The sequence below is a fragment of the Ostrinia furnacalis genome, unplaced genomic scaffold, assembly GCF_004193835.3.
Source record: "Ostrinia furnacalis isolate ACB-3 unplaced genomic scaffold, ASM419383v2 OfSCF4153, whole genome shotgun sequence".
In the NCBI taxonomy this organism is placed as follows: domain Eukaryota; kingdom Metazoa; phylum Arthropoda; class Insecta; order Lepidoptera; family Crambidae; genus Ostrinia; species Ostrinia furnacalis.
Window position 1 is genome coordinate 524,525 of NW_021134392.1, and position 15,158 is coordinate 539,682.

Genomic DNA, 15,158 nt, shown 5'->3' on the forward strand with positions numbered 1-15,158 from the left:
AAAGCAGTCGTGGTGGGTTAGTGTAATCAAAATATCCAAAGGCGTCTACTGTTAGAACAGATGATTTCCAGATTGGCCGTTTGGTAGCGGCCTGCAACCACCTCCACCTTCGTAACGTTAATATGGGCTTAGATAATACAAAATACTATCGATGCAAGAATTATCTGAATGGATACGTCGTGTTTGGTATGTAACAGTACATTAAAAGCAATCAAGTTAAATGGATATTTAATCATCACCACTAGGGGTAAAGAGATCGGTCAATTGTTTAATATTACAATAATTGATAATGCCATTATGTATTGATATAGTTAACAAATGTTGTGAAATGTTCTCACGGTGTTTATTTATTTTCTTTTCCATTTCAATTGTAGGTAATGTTACGCAACTTTACTTTTACATTTTGACTAATTTTAGGATTTTCAAAGAATCAAAAATACCTATACAGGGTGTTAGGTAAATGGGTATATGAGCCGACACTAGCCCATGTTAACATGGTCATATAAATGGTATGGTGAAGTCAGAAATTTGATATCATCATTTTAATTTTATTAATTTTCATACAAAATTAATTTTATAAAATCCGATTTGTATGAAAAATAAAATAATTAAAATGTAGATATCAATTTTCTGACTTCACCATACCATTTATATGACCATGTTAACATGGGCTAGTGTCGGCTCATATACCCATTTATCTAACACCCTGTATAGATGACCCACGCTGAACTGTCCCATCAAACTCAATGACAGGGGGGCGCTATCGTTCCAACATGGCAAAAATCGGAACCAGCAATCCGGTATTGACGGTGGCGCCCCACTGTCAATGTCATGCATAGGACAGTTCAGTATTTTGGAACTATACCTACCTGCTTCCGCGATGGCGATGGCGATTGTCAATAGAAATTGGTAGGATCGCCATCGCGCCCGCAGGCTGCACGCGTTGGTTTAGCCGAAACTTTAGTAGGTCGATATGGAAAAAGAACTAAGTTTCGGGTTCTATGACAGTTTAACTTCCCCCGAGACAAACTTGACCTTCACTGGTTGGGTTTTTATTGGCGGTCAAGCTGTAGATCCTGGCTACACAGGAGTTGCAGCGGTGGGAACGAGAGGTGGGAAATCCCTTAATTTAGATCACAGACAGACATTAACTAAAATGAATAGAGTTTTGAGTACGTTCTTAAGAATCTGTATTTTAAGGCCCTGTGGCCATGAAGTAATTCAGTTATAAATTAAATAAGTAAGTAAAGCAGGTATTTCCTTTTGATTATAAATAAAATACATCTTGATAAAATAACCTACATTGAAAAGGAAATTGTTAATGATAATTGAACAACTTTAAATGATAGCAACAAAGTAACCACTGCCGTGAATTTAACAATACAGTTGTTATAAAAGTTTACAACGTAAAAACACCAATCTGGATGCAGGATGAACAATCAGAAGTAAGGTAATCTGTAACAAAACTATAATAATCGACATAAGTAACCCTGCTTGCCCAAATAACTGCACGCAGGAAAATTTTAATGAAGGCTACTGACAGCGCCACTCTTGTGGCGGAGTTTTGGGCTGACACTGTGTAGGTTTGTTGTCGACACGACAAGAAAAAGAAGTAGCCCACTAAACTGAAAAACTTAAGTCGCAAAAACTGACAGCCGTTGGGCCAGAATCGTCCTTGAGTGATAATAACCACGCACCAGAAGACTTGATTCAGGCCAACTCAGCGGACTGACGACCTGGCAAAATTGCCAAAGCGGCTATTCCCTTGGGGAAAGCCTTTGTCCAGCAGTAGACGCCTTGTTGAAAAAGAAGTGAGGGAGATGAAGGAATTTAGCAGAACACTTCTGTAGTTTATATACCTATATTATATTTCATCTCTAGTTTTTCATAACAGAGTTTGTCATCAAATTCTTAATCATCCAATGGTAGTTCAGTTCCAGTCCTAACCTAACCTAACCTAAGCCTTTCCAAGAAGGACCAGAATAATCTCTCTCCAATTTTACCATAGGCAAATGGAGGACTAATCCTACACTTTCCACACATAGGCCAGACGGGTTAGGGGGGCTTGACTCTCACATATTTCTCCCTTAGGACATCCGCAGGAAGAGTGAAGGTAGTGTAAGTAAGTATGTTGATCTGCCGTAAGCACCCAATGACAAACTTGACTTCACTGGTTGAGTTTTTATTGGCGGTCAAGCTGTAGATCCTGGCTACACAGGAGTTGCAGCGGTGGGAACGAGAGGTGGGAATAATCCTGTTCCGTAACCATCCGGTATTTTCACCCAACATCTACTAAAAAAACACAATTGGTGCACTTACATCAATTTGAAGTAGCTACCCACTAGAAGTAGTTTCACCTTGGTTTTTGCCTCATTTCGTGTGAATTGCTGGTATCAATGGAACAGTTTTGACCTTAACGTGATGATTTGGTATTATGTAAGCAAATAATGCTAACTGTTAAAGAAGAATGGCTTTTATGTTTGTTGTTCCGTACCTATTATTAACACAATTTAACTTACGCCCGTATTTACAAACGATGCTTGCTTAAATGAAGCAGCAAATCGAACGCACAGCGTTGAATAGAGCTCTGTGATTGGTTAGAGTCACCCTGTGCGTCCACGCGCACTGTGAGACCTCATATTAATGTTTGTGAATACGGGCGTTAAGTATTTCACTCAGGTAATATAATCGTAAAAGAGATAGAAGATTCAATTTTGCACACGAGTGCAAGAGTCAGAGCATCCCTCTTGATTTAAACTTTTTACTGGTTTAGGAGCCAAGGCATTTTAAAATATTTATATCAATAAAAGATATTTCTATTTATTTCTACTTTTTATAGTCTTTTTAGTATTTTTCCACATGTAAACAGTAATGTTTTTACTTTTTATACCCAGCCAATTGCAAATACCTATAGATAAAGCTAGGCGACATAATCAGGATAAGTATCTGAAAACTCCTTTTATGATTTTATGACTATTTTTTTGAGCGCGTCAGTCTTTACGAACTTTACAGCAGACTGAAACCCACACAACCGAAGCCACGGGCAGAAACTAGTTTATAAATCTTCTCACTGGACCCCAATTACAGAAGACATGCCTCATTTCCCCTAAATAATAAAGCACAATAAAGATTAACGAAATTGTTATACAGGGTGTTGATTTCAATACCCGCCATATTTAGGGAGTTGATTAAGTAGCTTATTCTGATCACGAATCAGCAAAAAAACTGACTTCAAAATTTTTTTAAATTATTTTTTAAATATCTACGATTTCCATAATCGACCACTACAGTGCAGAATAGTCCCCCAACGAAAACGGCGCGCGGCGCTCACCCGGTGACCCGGGCAAGCGCTGCGCCCCCCGTCCCGCGCCCCACTACCCGCGCTCGCCCATGAGTCAGTCAACTATCAGCCACAATCAGCTGTGAGTTCAACGACGACTACTGGACGGAGCTTAATCCAAATCTACCCTAAAAATGTAATGACTAAATTAGTTACTTACACCTTATCACGTTACGAGTTTATTTTTTGTTCTAAAAACTAATTAATTAAGTACTCTTTAATTAATAAAAAACCTTTTACACGAATTTGCTTCCTTCCGCAAAATATTTTTTTTACAGAACCTACATTATTTTTTTTTAAATTAAACCATGCTTTTATGTGTGTGACAAGCTTGTAACTACTTATCATTCAAAAGTACTGTAAACAGATGACAATAATGCTCTTTCATACAGGTTCGTTATTCCTTACATCTCTAGCTCTCTACCTTAATAACTTTTACGTCTTTACGATAGTAATTATTAAAATAAAACTTAACTTACTTAATACCGCAAACTGAACACCTAGAAATAACACACTGGCAAACTCTTGTTCCTTCACTTTCGATAGGAGATAAGACAAGATTTTGTTTTTAAACTCGATTGATTTCAGTATCTAAACAAAATTTCTATCTTTTAGCACTTCTTTCATTTAAATACTAATACCGCCGCACGGACATCGGGCTCGCACTGATGTGCACTGACTGATGATCAATACATCAGTCTTTCCCAAAGTGGGCGATAACGCCCCCTTGTGGGCGCTGCAGGCTTAAAGGGGGGCGGTAAGAGACCCAGAAAAAAAATCAGGACGTTGTGTAGAGGCTTGGGAGGCGTCATCTACGAGGATGACTCTTAGACATCGACTGACTCGATTCTTGACTACAAAAATGGGGGACGCTAAAAAATAATTTATTCTCAAAGTGGGCAGTAGACTAAATAAGTTTGGGAACCACTGCAATACATACTTCGCTCGCTCATCTTCGTGTTTCGGGCGTCATCGGCGCTCAATCGTGGATCATCGATTTTCTCCATTCATCAGTCCGATTTTGCTTTCCACGCCGAGAGGCTGCGCGCACGCTCCGCGAAATCTAGCTCGTATTTAGAATTCCTAGTACTCAATCGCTATTTCTTTATTTCTTGCCTTGTAACTTCAACTTTTCTCTTCCTCTCTGCTTGATAAATGTTTTCTAGTACATAAACTTCTTACTACCGTGATCTATCTCTGTAAAAATTTGATTTAAAATAATAACGTAATTTAATTTCTATCGGCGTTTAATTTAAATTCCCTGAACGACTGTTAGGCTGTTAGTTAGTTTCAGGTTAAACTTCCATTCTTCATAACTTACATAAAATAATTCATCATCATGTTCGTGATTATTTTAAATTTACGATAGTAATTATTAAAATAAAACTTAACTTACCGCAAACTGAACACCTAGAAATAACACACTGGCAAACTCTTGTTCCTTCACTTTCGATAGGAGATAAGACAAGATTTTGTTTTTAAACTCGATTGATTTCAGTATCTAAACAAAATTTCTATCATTTAGCACTTCTTTCATTTAAATACAATAATACCGCCGCACGGATATCGGGCTCGCCGCACTGACAATACATACTTCGCTCATCTTCGTGTTTCGGGCGTCATCGGCGCTCAATCGTGGATCATCGATTTTCTCCATTCATCAGTCCGATTTTGCTTCCCACGCTGAGAGGCTGCGCGCACGCTCCGCGAAATCTAGCTCGTATTTAGAATTTCGTAGTACTCAATCGCTATTTCTTTATTTCTTGCCTTGTAACATCAACTTTTCTCTTCCTCTCTGCTTGATAAATGTTTTCTAGTACATAAACTTCTTACTACCGTGTTCTATCTCTGTAAAAATTTGATTTAAAATAATAACGTAATTTAATTTCTATCGGCGTTTAATTTCAATTCCCTGAACGACTGTTAGGCTGTTAGTTAGGTTCAGGTTAAACTTCCATTCTTCATAACTTACATAAAATAATTCATCATCATGTTCGTGATTATTTTAAATGAACTTAATTTCATTACTTACACGAAATAACTATCAAAATGTATTGATATTCTTATCGTTTTAATAATAACGATTGAGCTACTACAAATCATTTGCATTTGAGTATTTTGGAAGCTTGCTATAAGAGCATTAATTATGATAGGACGGATCTTTAGTTAACAAAGATCTTCGGTCATCGAATGTGCAAATTTGCGATTTTTGATTGTTTTCTCGTGCGGTTTTGAGTAGTTAGTGTGTGAACGTGTGATAGTGAGTGTGGTAATAGTGAGTGAGTGTTAGGAATATGCCTAACCATACGTACAGTGCTCGTGAGTAGATACGTAAACATGGTTTACTGTTACGGGAGGGCACGTGGAAACGCATCTGAAGTCGCATCGGTAAGTACCTAACTCTAAACTTAAAGGACATTCCTTTTTAATGTAGGAAGTGAATAATCTGGTAATTTTGTGTAGAAAATACTCCCGCCGTCGCGGTAGGTAGTGGCGGAAAGCGCTCCAATACACTCACACACACATAGGAAACAGCAAACTAATTTAAAACGAACTTTAACTTTAGTTAGTCAAAGAAAAATACCTATTTACACTACCAACTTTACGTATCCTTCAGTAGACTATCCAACATGATAAGCGAGCGATCCGCGTAGCTCGATGGGTGCCCGTGCCACAGTAAACGTATATTGCATTATTGCGAGCCATAGTACAGTTGATGTTGCACGGAAAATATTCGCTAAAAATTCCACTTTCGTTTGTAATTTTTTTTTTGGTGGATAATGCGTTTATGTAAGTCATAATATATCACCTAAATAAATATGGCGAGTATAGAAATCAACACCCTGTATAACTACTGACCGTGAAAGAGCACTAGCAAAAAAGTGATTGTAAAAAAATCGGGTCAAGCTCAATGCAGTGAGAGTTTAACGAACTACTGTATAATGTCTTTGTTTCGTATTGGAGCAAGCAAAGGCAATTGTAGAGGTTCTACCTGTTAAATTAAGATGAAACGATTGTACATCAAGCTGGTCTGTAGCATCTTCTTCCCACCACTGAAACTCCTATTCATTATTTATCATCATCATTTCAGCCATAGGACGCGGACTATCGTCCACTGCTGAACATAGGCCTCCCCCAATGACTTCCACATCGCACGGTTGGTAGCGACCTGCAACCAGCGCCTTCCTGCTACCTTTATCAGGTCGTCGGTCCACCTTGTGGGTGGACCTCACACGCTGCGTTTTCCGGTACGCGGCCTCCATTCCAGAACCTTGCTGCCCCATAGGCGTCAGTTCTGCGTACTATGTGCCCTGCCCACGAAACTCCTATACAGTCATAAAAGTAAATGTTCTAAATTAGAAATGAGGAGATCCGCAGGAGAACCAAAGTGACCGACATAGCCCGCAGAATCGCTAAAATTAAGTTGCACTGGGCGGAGCAGATCTGATGGCGGATGGGGCAGAAAAGTTCTCGAGCGGCGACCACGGGCCGGAAGACGTAATGTGGGCAGGCCCCCCCTCAGATCATAGAAAGAGAATAGATATGAAGTCGCGCGTAACTGGNCATAGTTTTGAAGATAAGGGCCTTAAAGTGAAGCGCGGCGGAAGGAAACTTGCCCCCCCTCCCCCTGCTACCACAGGGGGGGCTCCCGATGTCTACCGACGGAAATCCACTCAGGAGCACCCAAAGAAACACTGTTGCAAAAATGAGCCTTCTATACCAAAGTGGAGGGGTCTCCATACAAATCATTGCACTAAATTCCCTACTATAGTGAAACACTGTGCCCGTGTGTAGGTACATAGAAGAACGATTCTTATACTATAAAGATAAAGGTACTTAGTTTGTAGGTTGTGAACTGCCTAAGCTTCAGATTTCACTATGCCATTATAATTACTACCTACACTCCTAATTATCGATGGACGCGTATTACCGGCTAACAATCAAAACAACCGTGGGCAGCGATCTAATTATTGTCATGATTAAAACCTAGCATTCAGCGATTACACAATAATTGATGCACAGTCTAGATTGGCATATTTAGGTCATATATCCCAGAACGGACGTTACTAATAAGTCGTCTTTGAGATAAGACCATTTCCAATCTATACCGATTTAAAAATAGATGTTGTTTGTTTGTAACTGTGTCAGTAAGGTCTCTTGAATGTACCGGCGGATTGTTTTTCTTGTTATCTTAAAATATAGAGACAGAAGTAGATAGGTACAGTTACCTAAATTGGTTATGCATTGATGCTCACCTACTAACTTACTTTCTTTTTTCTTGCAAGGAGCGTACTTACTGTGTTACTATTAAGTTTCTTTTGGAACAAACCATTTAGGCATATTTTATTAAATATTTGGACTTTGGTGGTACCACTACCAGTTTTAATTTATATTTATTTGATTTATTTATTATTAAAGATTTATTGTTATTTTAACACAACTTGAATAAATATGAGACCCTTCTCCAACGCAGTGTAAATAAAAGAAATAAGCGAATTTGTTCTAAAATTTTAGATTTTGTGAGCCATTTCCGTTTATTGATTAGGCTACTCGGCTCTTTGTGTATTAGTATGATAATGATGTTTAACTTAGGCACATCACATTTCGTACTACTCAAAACAGTACATACAATCAATGGACTTCAAGTTTATCTGCGTAGATAATGTACAACAAAAACACTAAAATTAGGGTTCAGCGGCAATCCGTTTTTACATACTTACTTACGGATGCTCCTCCATCGCGTTCGGACTTGAGCTTCGCGTTTGATCTCGCTCCAAGTCTTTCGGATTTTCTTCTCCTCGTCTGCTACAGTGCTTGGGGCGACTTACGAATAAATGTTTTTACTTTTACGTCTTTACGCACTATACTTAAGTACCTACACGTCTTCAGAGAATTCAAATCAACACTTAATTTTATATTGTGTTGATACAATCTTAGGTACCTACCTACTTTATTCGGGGTATATTAAAATCACTCAAAGTTTTCTGTGTTGTTCAAATTTGGATTCTGTTACAAAGGCTTTAAAAAGCGAGTGTTTCAGTCCTGAAAATGTGTGAAGTTATCTTATACGTATATAAGTTTATAATATCGCATAGCTTTAGGCAAAATAATGATAGCTTTTAATTATTTGTTGGCAAAAAAGATATTATCGCTCTTCATACAGAATGTTGTTAAAATCAAATTAAACTTCACACAGAGTTCAATCAAATTCGAATCGAAACTTACTTACACACCTGAATATAATTTATTGCGAATGTACAGAACACATGAGTACTGCAAATTGCAAGTCCCAAAATCGCTAAATTACTAGTAAGTCCCGAAATTGGTAAATTACTAGTGTCTCTGTTTTAATTTAAATGTGATATTTTAATTAGAAAGGCTCACAAACGTTGACAAATTCATACGGCTGTAATTACTAAGCTGATTACATATTTTGTGTCCATTCGGTGTACTTAACTGTTTAAATTAATCCCCGTTGAAATGTAGTGGCGCAATTCCTAAAACAAATTAAATTATGTTTGCAGACAGTTATAATCACATAGGTATCAAAATTGAATTCTGTGAATGTTAGTAGTTAATGCTATATTGACAAAACCACCCTTCAGTCTCTATTCACGACAAATGAGCATCGCTCGCCGGGCTAGCGAGAAGATGCATACCTACTTCAACTTTTTATTCTTATTGGAACCCATTGTGGTACAATTCCAGCTACGTGAACTAAACTGTAGCTTTTAACAATATCACGTTATTATGATCTTCTTGCCATTGTACTCGAATTATTACCATTGTTAGCGGTACGAAAACCCTATGAGCGCTATCACGATTGATTTTCTTTTGTCTGTTAAAAACCGCTCGAGGAATTCAACAAGAACTTAAAAAAGTGGAAGTGGCCAATTAAACTCACAGGAAGTTCTTATTTTCTATTTCGTAACTGACCTGAAAATTAACCTTTAACTGGTGACAAGCGGTCTCACAGGCCGGGCGGCGTCAGTGAAACATCGTTTCACCCCCTTCCCCGTACTTCTAATGTTTCACCGCTTCAGTAGCTTCAAGTTTAGTTGTGTCTACACCGTAGATAAGGATATTTGCATCATTCAGCTCCAAATCGGCAAGTTACATCGATGTAAAGTTCAGCAGCGGTCTCTCAGACCGCATGTCACCAGTTACGTGTCATTTTTTTCATACACTTTTTTCGTATTTTTACAGTTTTTACTTGAAATTGATACTTAAATAACTCCAAAAAAGAAGCGTAGGATCATTAGTTGGGAATATAGTGCCATACTTTATGAAACGACTTGAAAATTCGCCAGTTGAAAAATATCCAGAAAAGGAAGACTCAATTGGGTCGGAAGCCGAATATGTTCCTGAAAACATCGTTCTGGAGCAAAGTGACCATGATTCGGAAGCCGAAGAAAGTGTTTTTGAAGATGAAGGACCAATTGACGAGAATCAGTCAGAAAGTGAAAATGACGGTCCACTCTTATGCCAAACAATAAATGTCCTGACAGCCAATAAAAAATACAAAAGTTTCACCACTGCCAGTTTTCTAAAATTATAGGTTATCTATGTGTGATAGGTTTTTTTAAATTGATTATCATTTTAACTATAATAAAAAATACAAATTTTGTTATAATTTGTTGATTTAAATTTCTTATTTGCGATTATCGATGTCATCTCTAGTTTTTTGATTTTTATTACTACATATAATTTAACAGCAAGTTCTACATTAAAAATTATATTTAGAGTTTATTATTTTATTTAAATTTAATTCTTCTATATGCTAATAATCTGTTTTTAAAGATTGTGGTATGCTACCTTACCTAGTTTCTATGCTACAGTCTTGATACGGTAGCGGCCTCTCAGACCGCACGTCACCAGTTACGTTACACAAAAACCATGTCACCAGTTAAAGGTTAAAAATGGAACACATGTTACGAGGTGAAAGGAGGCTCATTTATTCAAAGCCCCATAACCGGCGACAATAAAGATTTAAGCCTGAACCAGATATGACCACGTAAAATTACGTGATGATTCGACAGCAGGTAAGTCACTTTCTTTGTTACATAAATTGCATCGCGAGTTACAATGACAACAGCTTTAGGAGTGTACGCGTAACGTTACGTGTCCAAAACCTCAACGCTGGCACAGGAACACGGACATTAACATGGAAGCCATCGCCTCTGAGCATATGTGTTGAATCTCAACAAACTGTTTCATTTGTCGCCCCATGTGGTCAAGCTTGGGGCCGCTTTGTCACAAATGTTTCGCAGCTCGGACGCAGAGTGAGAAATTGAACCTCTCTGTTTAATTAATCCGGACTGTCGACTAACGAGGTAACGAGCCAGAATATTGCGTATTGTCGTTTGTGATGTGAACCTGAATCATAGAATCAACAATAAACTACTAATGTATCAAAGGGACAAAGGAATTTCACTCGAAAAGCTAACTATTCTTGGTGGAATTAGAGACGGACGTAGCAAGTACCTAATTAACAACTCTTTTTAAAATATAAACACCTAAAAATGCTTGTTATCTAATTCTACAGTTGTAATGGCAGCAAAATATGTAGTGATTTCTCTTGATCACTGACCATGGTATCTCACCATGGTAGATACTCTAAAGTCTTCAGAGGTCGTAATCGTAGTAAAAGTAACTTGCTATAACTTCGTAGTCTGTTAGACTTAGCACAATGTGTAATAAAAAACAAATAAATAATAGAGTGTCAAAAGGAGTTGAGAAGCCCTGGCTAAGGTGTAATAAATGTGATGTCCCTATAAAAGGCATTAAATACCAAATTCATCATCAGTAGTAAGTTGAGTTACGACCATATACTAACAAACTGAACAATATTTAGGTTTAAAGAAGTTCAAAGACAAATCCCAGAATTATCGGGATCAAAACACAATGATCCGACAAGTCACAGTTAGTAAACATAAAATTTTGAGTATTTTTAGATTTAATGGTTTGCCAAAAAAATAAATACAATTTATGGAGCGGTCAGAGTACCTACCTACCACACCTTAAACATACCGTCAGAGTTATTAAAAGTTTCCTGCCTACATTAAAGCATGGAAAATTTTAATATCCTTTGGAAAATGTTGCCGTTCGAGCTGTCATTGTTTCTCTGCGTATTTTGATCTTTTTTTAAGTTTATTTGAAAACTTTTTTGACACGTCATTGATAATCACATCTCTAAGTAATTTATTAAACACTTAATATTTTTCAGTTTTCTATCGCATTGCTGTTATTTTCATGCGCTGCGCAAGAGCAGGGTGCTGAAAATACTACAACTACCACTACAGAAAACAATAATATAACACAGCAGACTAGTACAGAAAATGGCCCCAAGTTGATAGAACAGAACATTTCTGAATTAGATCCAGTCATGTAAGTTAATAATTTAATTTAATAATTTTAATATAAAACGCACTCATGTAGGTATAAAGGCACTCACTGGAATATTTAGTAAAATCTTTGGTATTCAGTTTCAATTTCAACTTATTTGATACCCAAACCTAAAAATGTATTGCAACGCACAAATTCTAGATATTATGACGCTTACAAAGTTATATAGGAAGGTAGCAACGCGATTTACGCCTCTATTGAATTTAGTAATGCTGCCTGCATGTGTCAAAATAATCCTATTCCGTAGACCTATGAATTAATCCCTTCCCAGAAATACGTTGTTTGATATTGTTAAGCTGAACCGACAGCCTAACGTCACCTAATATCATTTGGGACAAACTGGGAACTAACGCACAACGTATTGTGTGTCCAACCTGGAAATCAAACGCGGATACGCGCTAAGCCAATAGAGTACAACAACTTTAACAGCTGAACTAAGAATAAATGTCAAAAATATGTTGTACTAAATACATGAAATTCAGTAAATAATAATTTAGGTACTGGTAGAAAATGCTTTACAGTATTCAGTCAAATATTAGTATTTGTATTTATGCTTACTTATTGCTAAGCAAGTAGATACTTATTGCTAAGCGCATAGTATAAAATCATGTCTAGAACGAGTCAATGATATTCATACAAATAATTTAGAATTTTTTTTCGTATGACTGTACCGATTTTGGCCTGAATATATATTTTTCTATCTTATCTATGAGTAGTTCCAGTTGCCGGAAGAAAAATATTTATTTTTTACGGATCCGGCGACTGGGACCGCGGTCCCAGTTTATTGCGGTCCCAGTCGCCAGAAGCCTCGAAAATTTCATACAGAGAGAAGCTTATCGAATCGTGCACTGTTTTTGGTTGTAATATACAAAATCCCTACTTCCCTACTAATATTTTAATTCGCAAGTAACTCTGTCTGTCTGTTACGCTTTCACGCCTTAACCACTGAACCGATTTTGATGAAATTTGGTATAGACCTATAGTTTGAGAGTTGAGACCAGGAAAAGCGCATAAGATAGTTTTATCTCAGTTTTGAACGGGGACGCGCGAGATAATTTTTTCTGTCACTGACAAAATTTTACGCGGGCGAAGCCGCGGGAAAAAGCTAGTACTTGATAAATTGGATAAATGACGGGCTTAAATGTTAATAATTTTCAATTGATCAAATTAATCCTATGTGATTCAGAAACATTTCTATACAAACAAATCCAGATTAAACTGGTCAAGCGTAGGATATTACTTATGCCGAAATATTATATTGAATTTTGTCAAAGGTTTTAAAACAATAGTTTGATGAGTATTTGCGGGGATTTCGATATTAAATTAACATTGGATGATAGGTACATACCTCAGTTGAATTTATTGGGTTCGATAAACACGAAACACGTTAAGTAGCTTACGTAGATTGTAGGCCCATCATTTCGTACTTAATCCAGGTGACAGTCAGTTTAAGCTATCTTACTTGACGTTACCTGCCTGTCTGTAATAATATTTTGTTAAATATGGTCTATTTATAGATGGACCCAAGTCTATCTAGTATCGTCAGATTTCATCATTACATAATAATCGTAATCGTTGTACAATTTTATGATATTTGTATGTAGGTACTTAAAAAATAAATAACTTAACATCCAAATCATTCAAATTGTAACAGCAATCTCTAATTGTAACTTTAAATAAATCTACATCAATTTCAGAGAACGTTCTTCGCATTTCCACCACCACATCCCTGAGGCTTATTACCACCACCACCAGCCCACGTACCATGGGTTCTGGAAGAAAAAGTTTGTGTGGCGACCTCGGTGGGTGAAAACGTGGCAAGAGAAAAAGATCTACGTAGCAGTATGGAAGAGGATGTGGGGTCCAGCGATGCTCAACGAATGGGTCCCGATCCCCAAACCTCCCCCAGGCTGGGTAAAACATGGCGTAGGCTCATTCGTCGTGCAAACACACCCACACTAATTAGTAATATGAATTTCGAATCATGACGTATTTCTTTAATTAATTGTATTAATTTGTGTATCAGTGTAATTGAAAACCGTTAATTTAATATCTCACATATTGTTAAATATTTTACTGAAAAGGAAGGCACGGATATTTATCGTTTTGTTTACTGAAAACCATAACATTGACACCGCTCGTCTCTAACTTAGGACTAATTACTTAGTCGCAGCGTCCACGGCGTGTCTATTTCCTAAACCAACTAATTGGTTGGGCAGTGTTCACCACGTCTTAGATACTTTGTAAAGCTGTCTAACCGAGTTTCCACTACTTGTGAACTCTGTCTCTTGTCTTTTATTAGCAACTATTTAACAATGCAACTGAAAATAGGATATAGGCAAATCAACTGCGATTTTTATCTAACTACTGCATTTTCATTACTTACTCCGTGTTAGGTTTTATTATATCCACTCTCAGACCATGAGACTTTTTATAATCGAGTCAGTACTTATATCAAGTAGGTATGATTTGTAGGTGCGATTATGTATCTACAGACGCCTAGACGCTAGGAAAATTTGTCACTCTATACAGTTACAGTTAAAAATCTAGGTGTGCCAGAAATACTACATCAAACGAAACCCGCAGATAAACCAAACAAAGCCCTCTGCCAAAAAAAAAGGTTTCGCAAAAGTCGCATCGTGAAATATTTTCTAAAAATGTTGAATTTCGCCCCTTTGCTCCGATGCGTTTCATTTTTGGGGTGCATCTATTTGGATTCGTTTTTTAAAATTTTGTTATCACAGCGAGCTAATTAATGAAGTATTAATTGCTAACAGTAACGAGCTTCAAACTGGTGCATTGCAAGCCTATTAATAGACGACGCATTAAACTTACATCGCATTGATAAGAAATGCACCGCGCAATGCGTTGCAAAATATGTTAGTAAATAAATTCGGTCCCTCGGATCGACTGTCGCGCATCCCTCGTGAGCTGTCAGTATCCCGGGATAATGTAGCTTCTAGCCTCGAGAATAGTGAGATATTTTTAACTGTTACGGTGAAATCACTTTTATCATTGGACCAATCTTTCCAGAGAACCTTCATACAACCTGAAATGTACAGATATACAACTTTAGATGTAAGTTGATTTATTTTTATACTTATCAATAGGCAATAGTGAGACACATTTGGAAACGAGGGCAATAAATAAAATTATTTCGATAATTTATATCATAATAAAAGTAAATAAAAGCTCAATTGTAATTATGTTTTGCTTAAGTCGAAATATTATTTTCTCTGAGCAGAAAGCGATTTATGCATTTTATTTTATTTATGTTGTGGCGAATTATATTTATGATGTTATAAATAAGTGATTTTGATAGGATGTATGAATAAGTTATTTATTAAGCATGAATGTGTACCTACCTACTGAGCAAGGTTATTTTATATTTGACAATAAAATTGTATTAAAT

General features: G+C 37.0%; 1 protein-coding gene across 3 annotated transcripts; it reads left to right on the forward strand.

Moving 5' to 3' along the window:
- The first annotated feature begins 10,285 nt into the window (after positions 1 to 10,285).
- LOC114358948 (uncharacterized) lies at positions 10,286 to 15,117 on the forward strand. 3 transcript variants are annotated; one of them, XR_003656403.1, is made up of 4 exons: positions 11,139 to 11,263; positions 11,568 to 11,728; positions 13,444 to 14,679; positions 14,780 to 15,117. XR_003656403.1 is itself a non-coding variant. In XM_028313135.1 (3 exons), the coding sequence occupies exons 1-3, from the start codon at positions 10,369 to 10,371 to the stop codon at positions 13,706 to 13,708; spliced, it is 441 nt and encodes a 146-aa protein (XP_028168936.1). In that variant the 5' UTR covers positions 10,286 to 10,368; the 3' UTR covers positions 13,709 to 15,117. The 3 variants fall into 3 exon arrangements, 2 of the variants coding, with proteins under 2 accessions (XP_028168936.1, XP_028168935.1); XM_028313135.1 differs by lacking the exon at positions 11,139 to 11,263 and adding an exon at positions 10,286 to 10,383 and having other exon boundaries at positions 13,444 to 15,117; XM_028313134.1 differs by having other exon boundaries at positions 13,444 to 15,117.
- The last annotated feature ends 41 nt before the right edge of the window (positions 15,118 to 15,158 follow it).

Coding starts and splice junctions, on each gene's coding strand:
- LOC114358948 (XM_028313134.1), top strand. Junction 11,729..13,443: donor TCTGAATTAGATCCAGTCAT/GTAAGTTAATAA, acceptor CATCAATTTCAG/AGAACGTTCTTCGCATTTCC.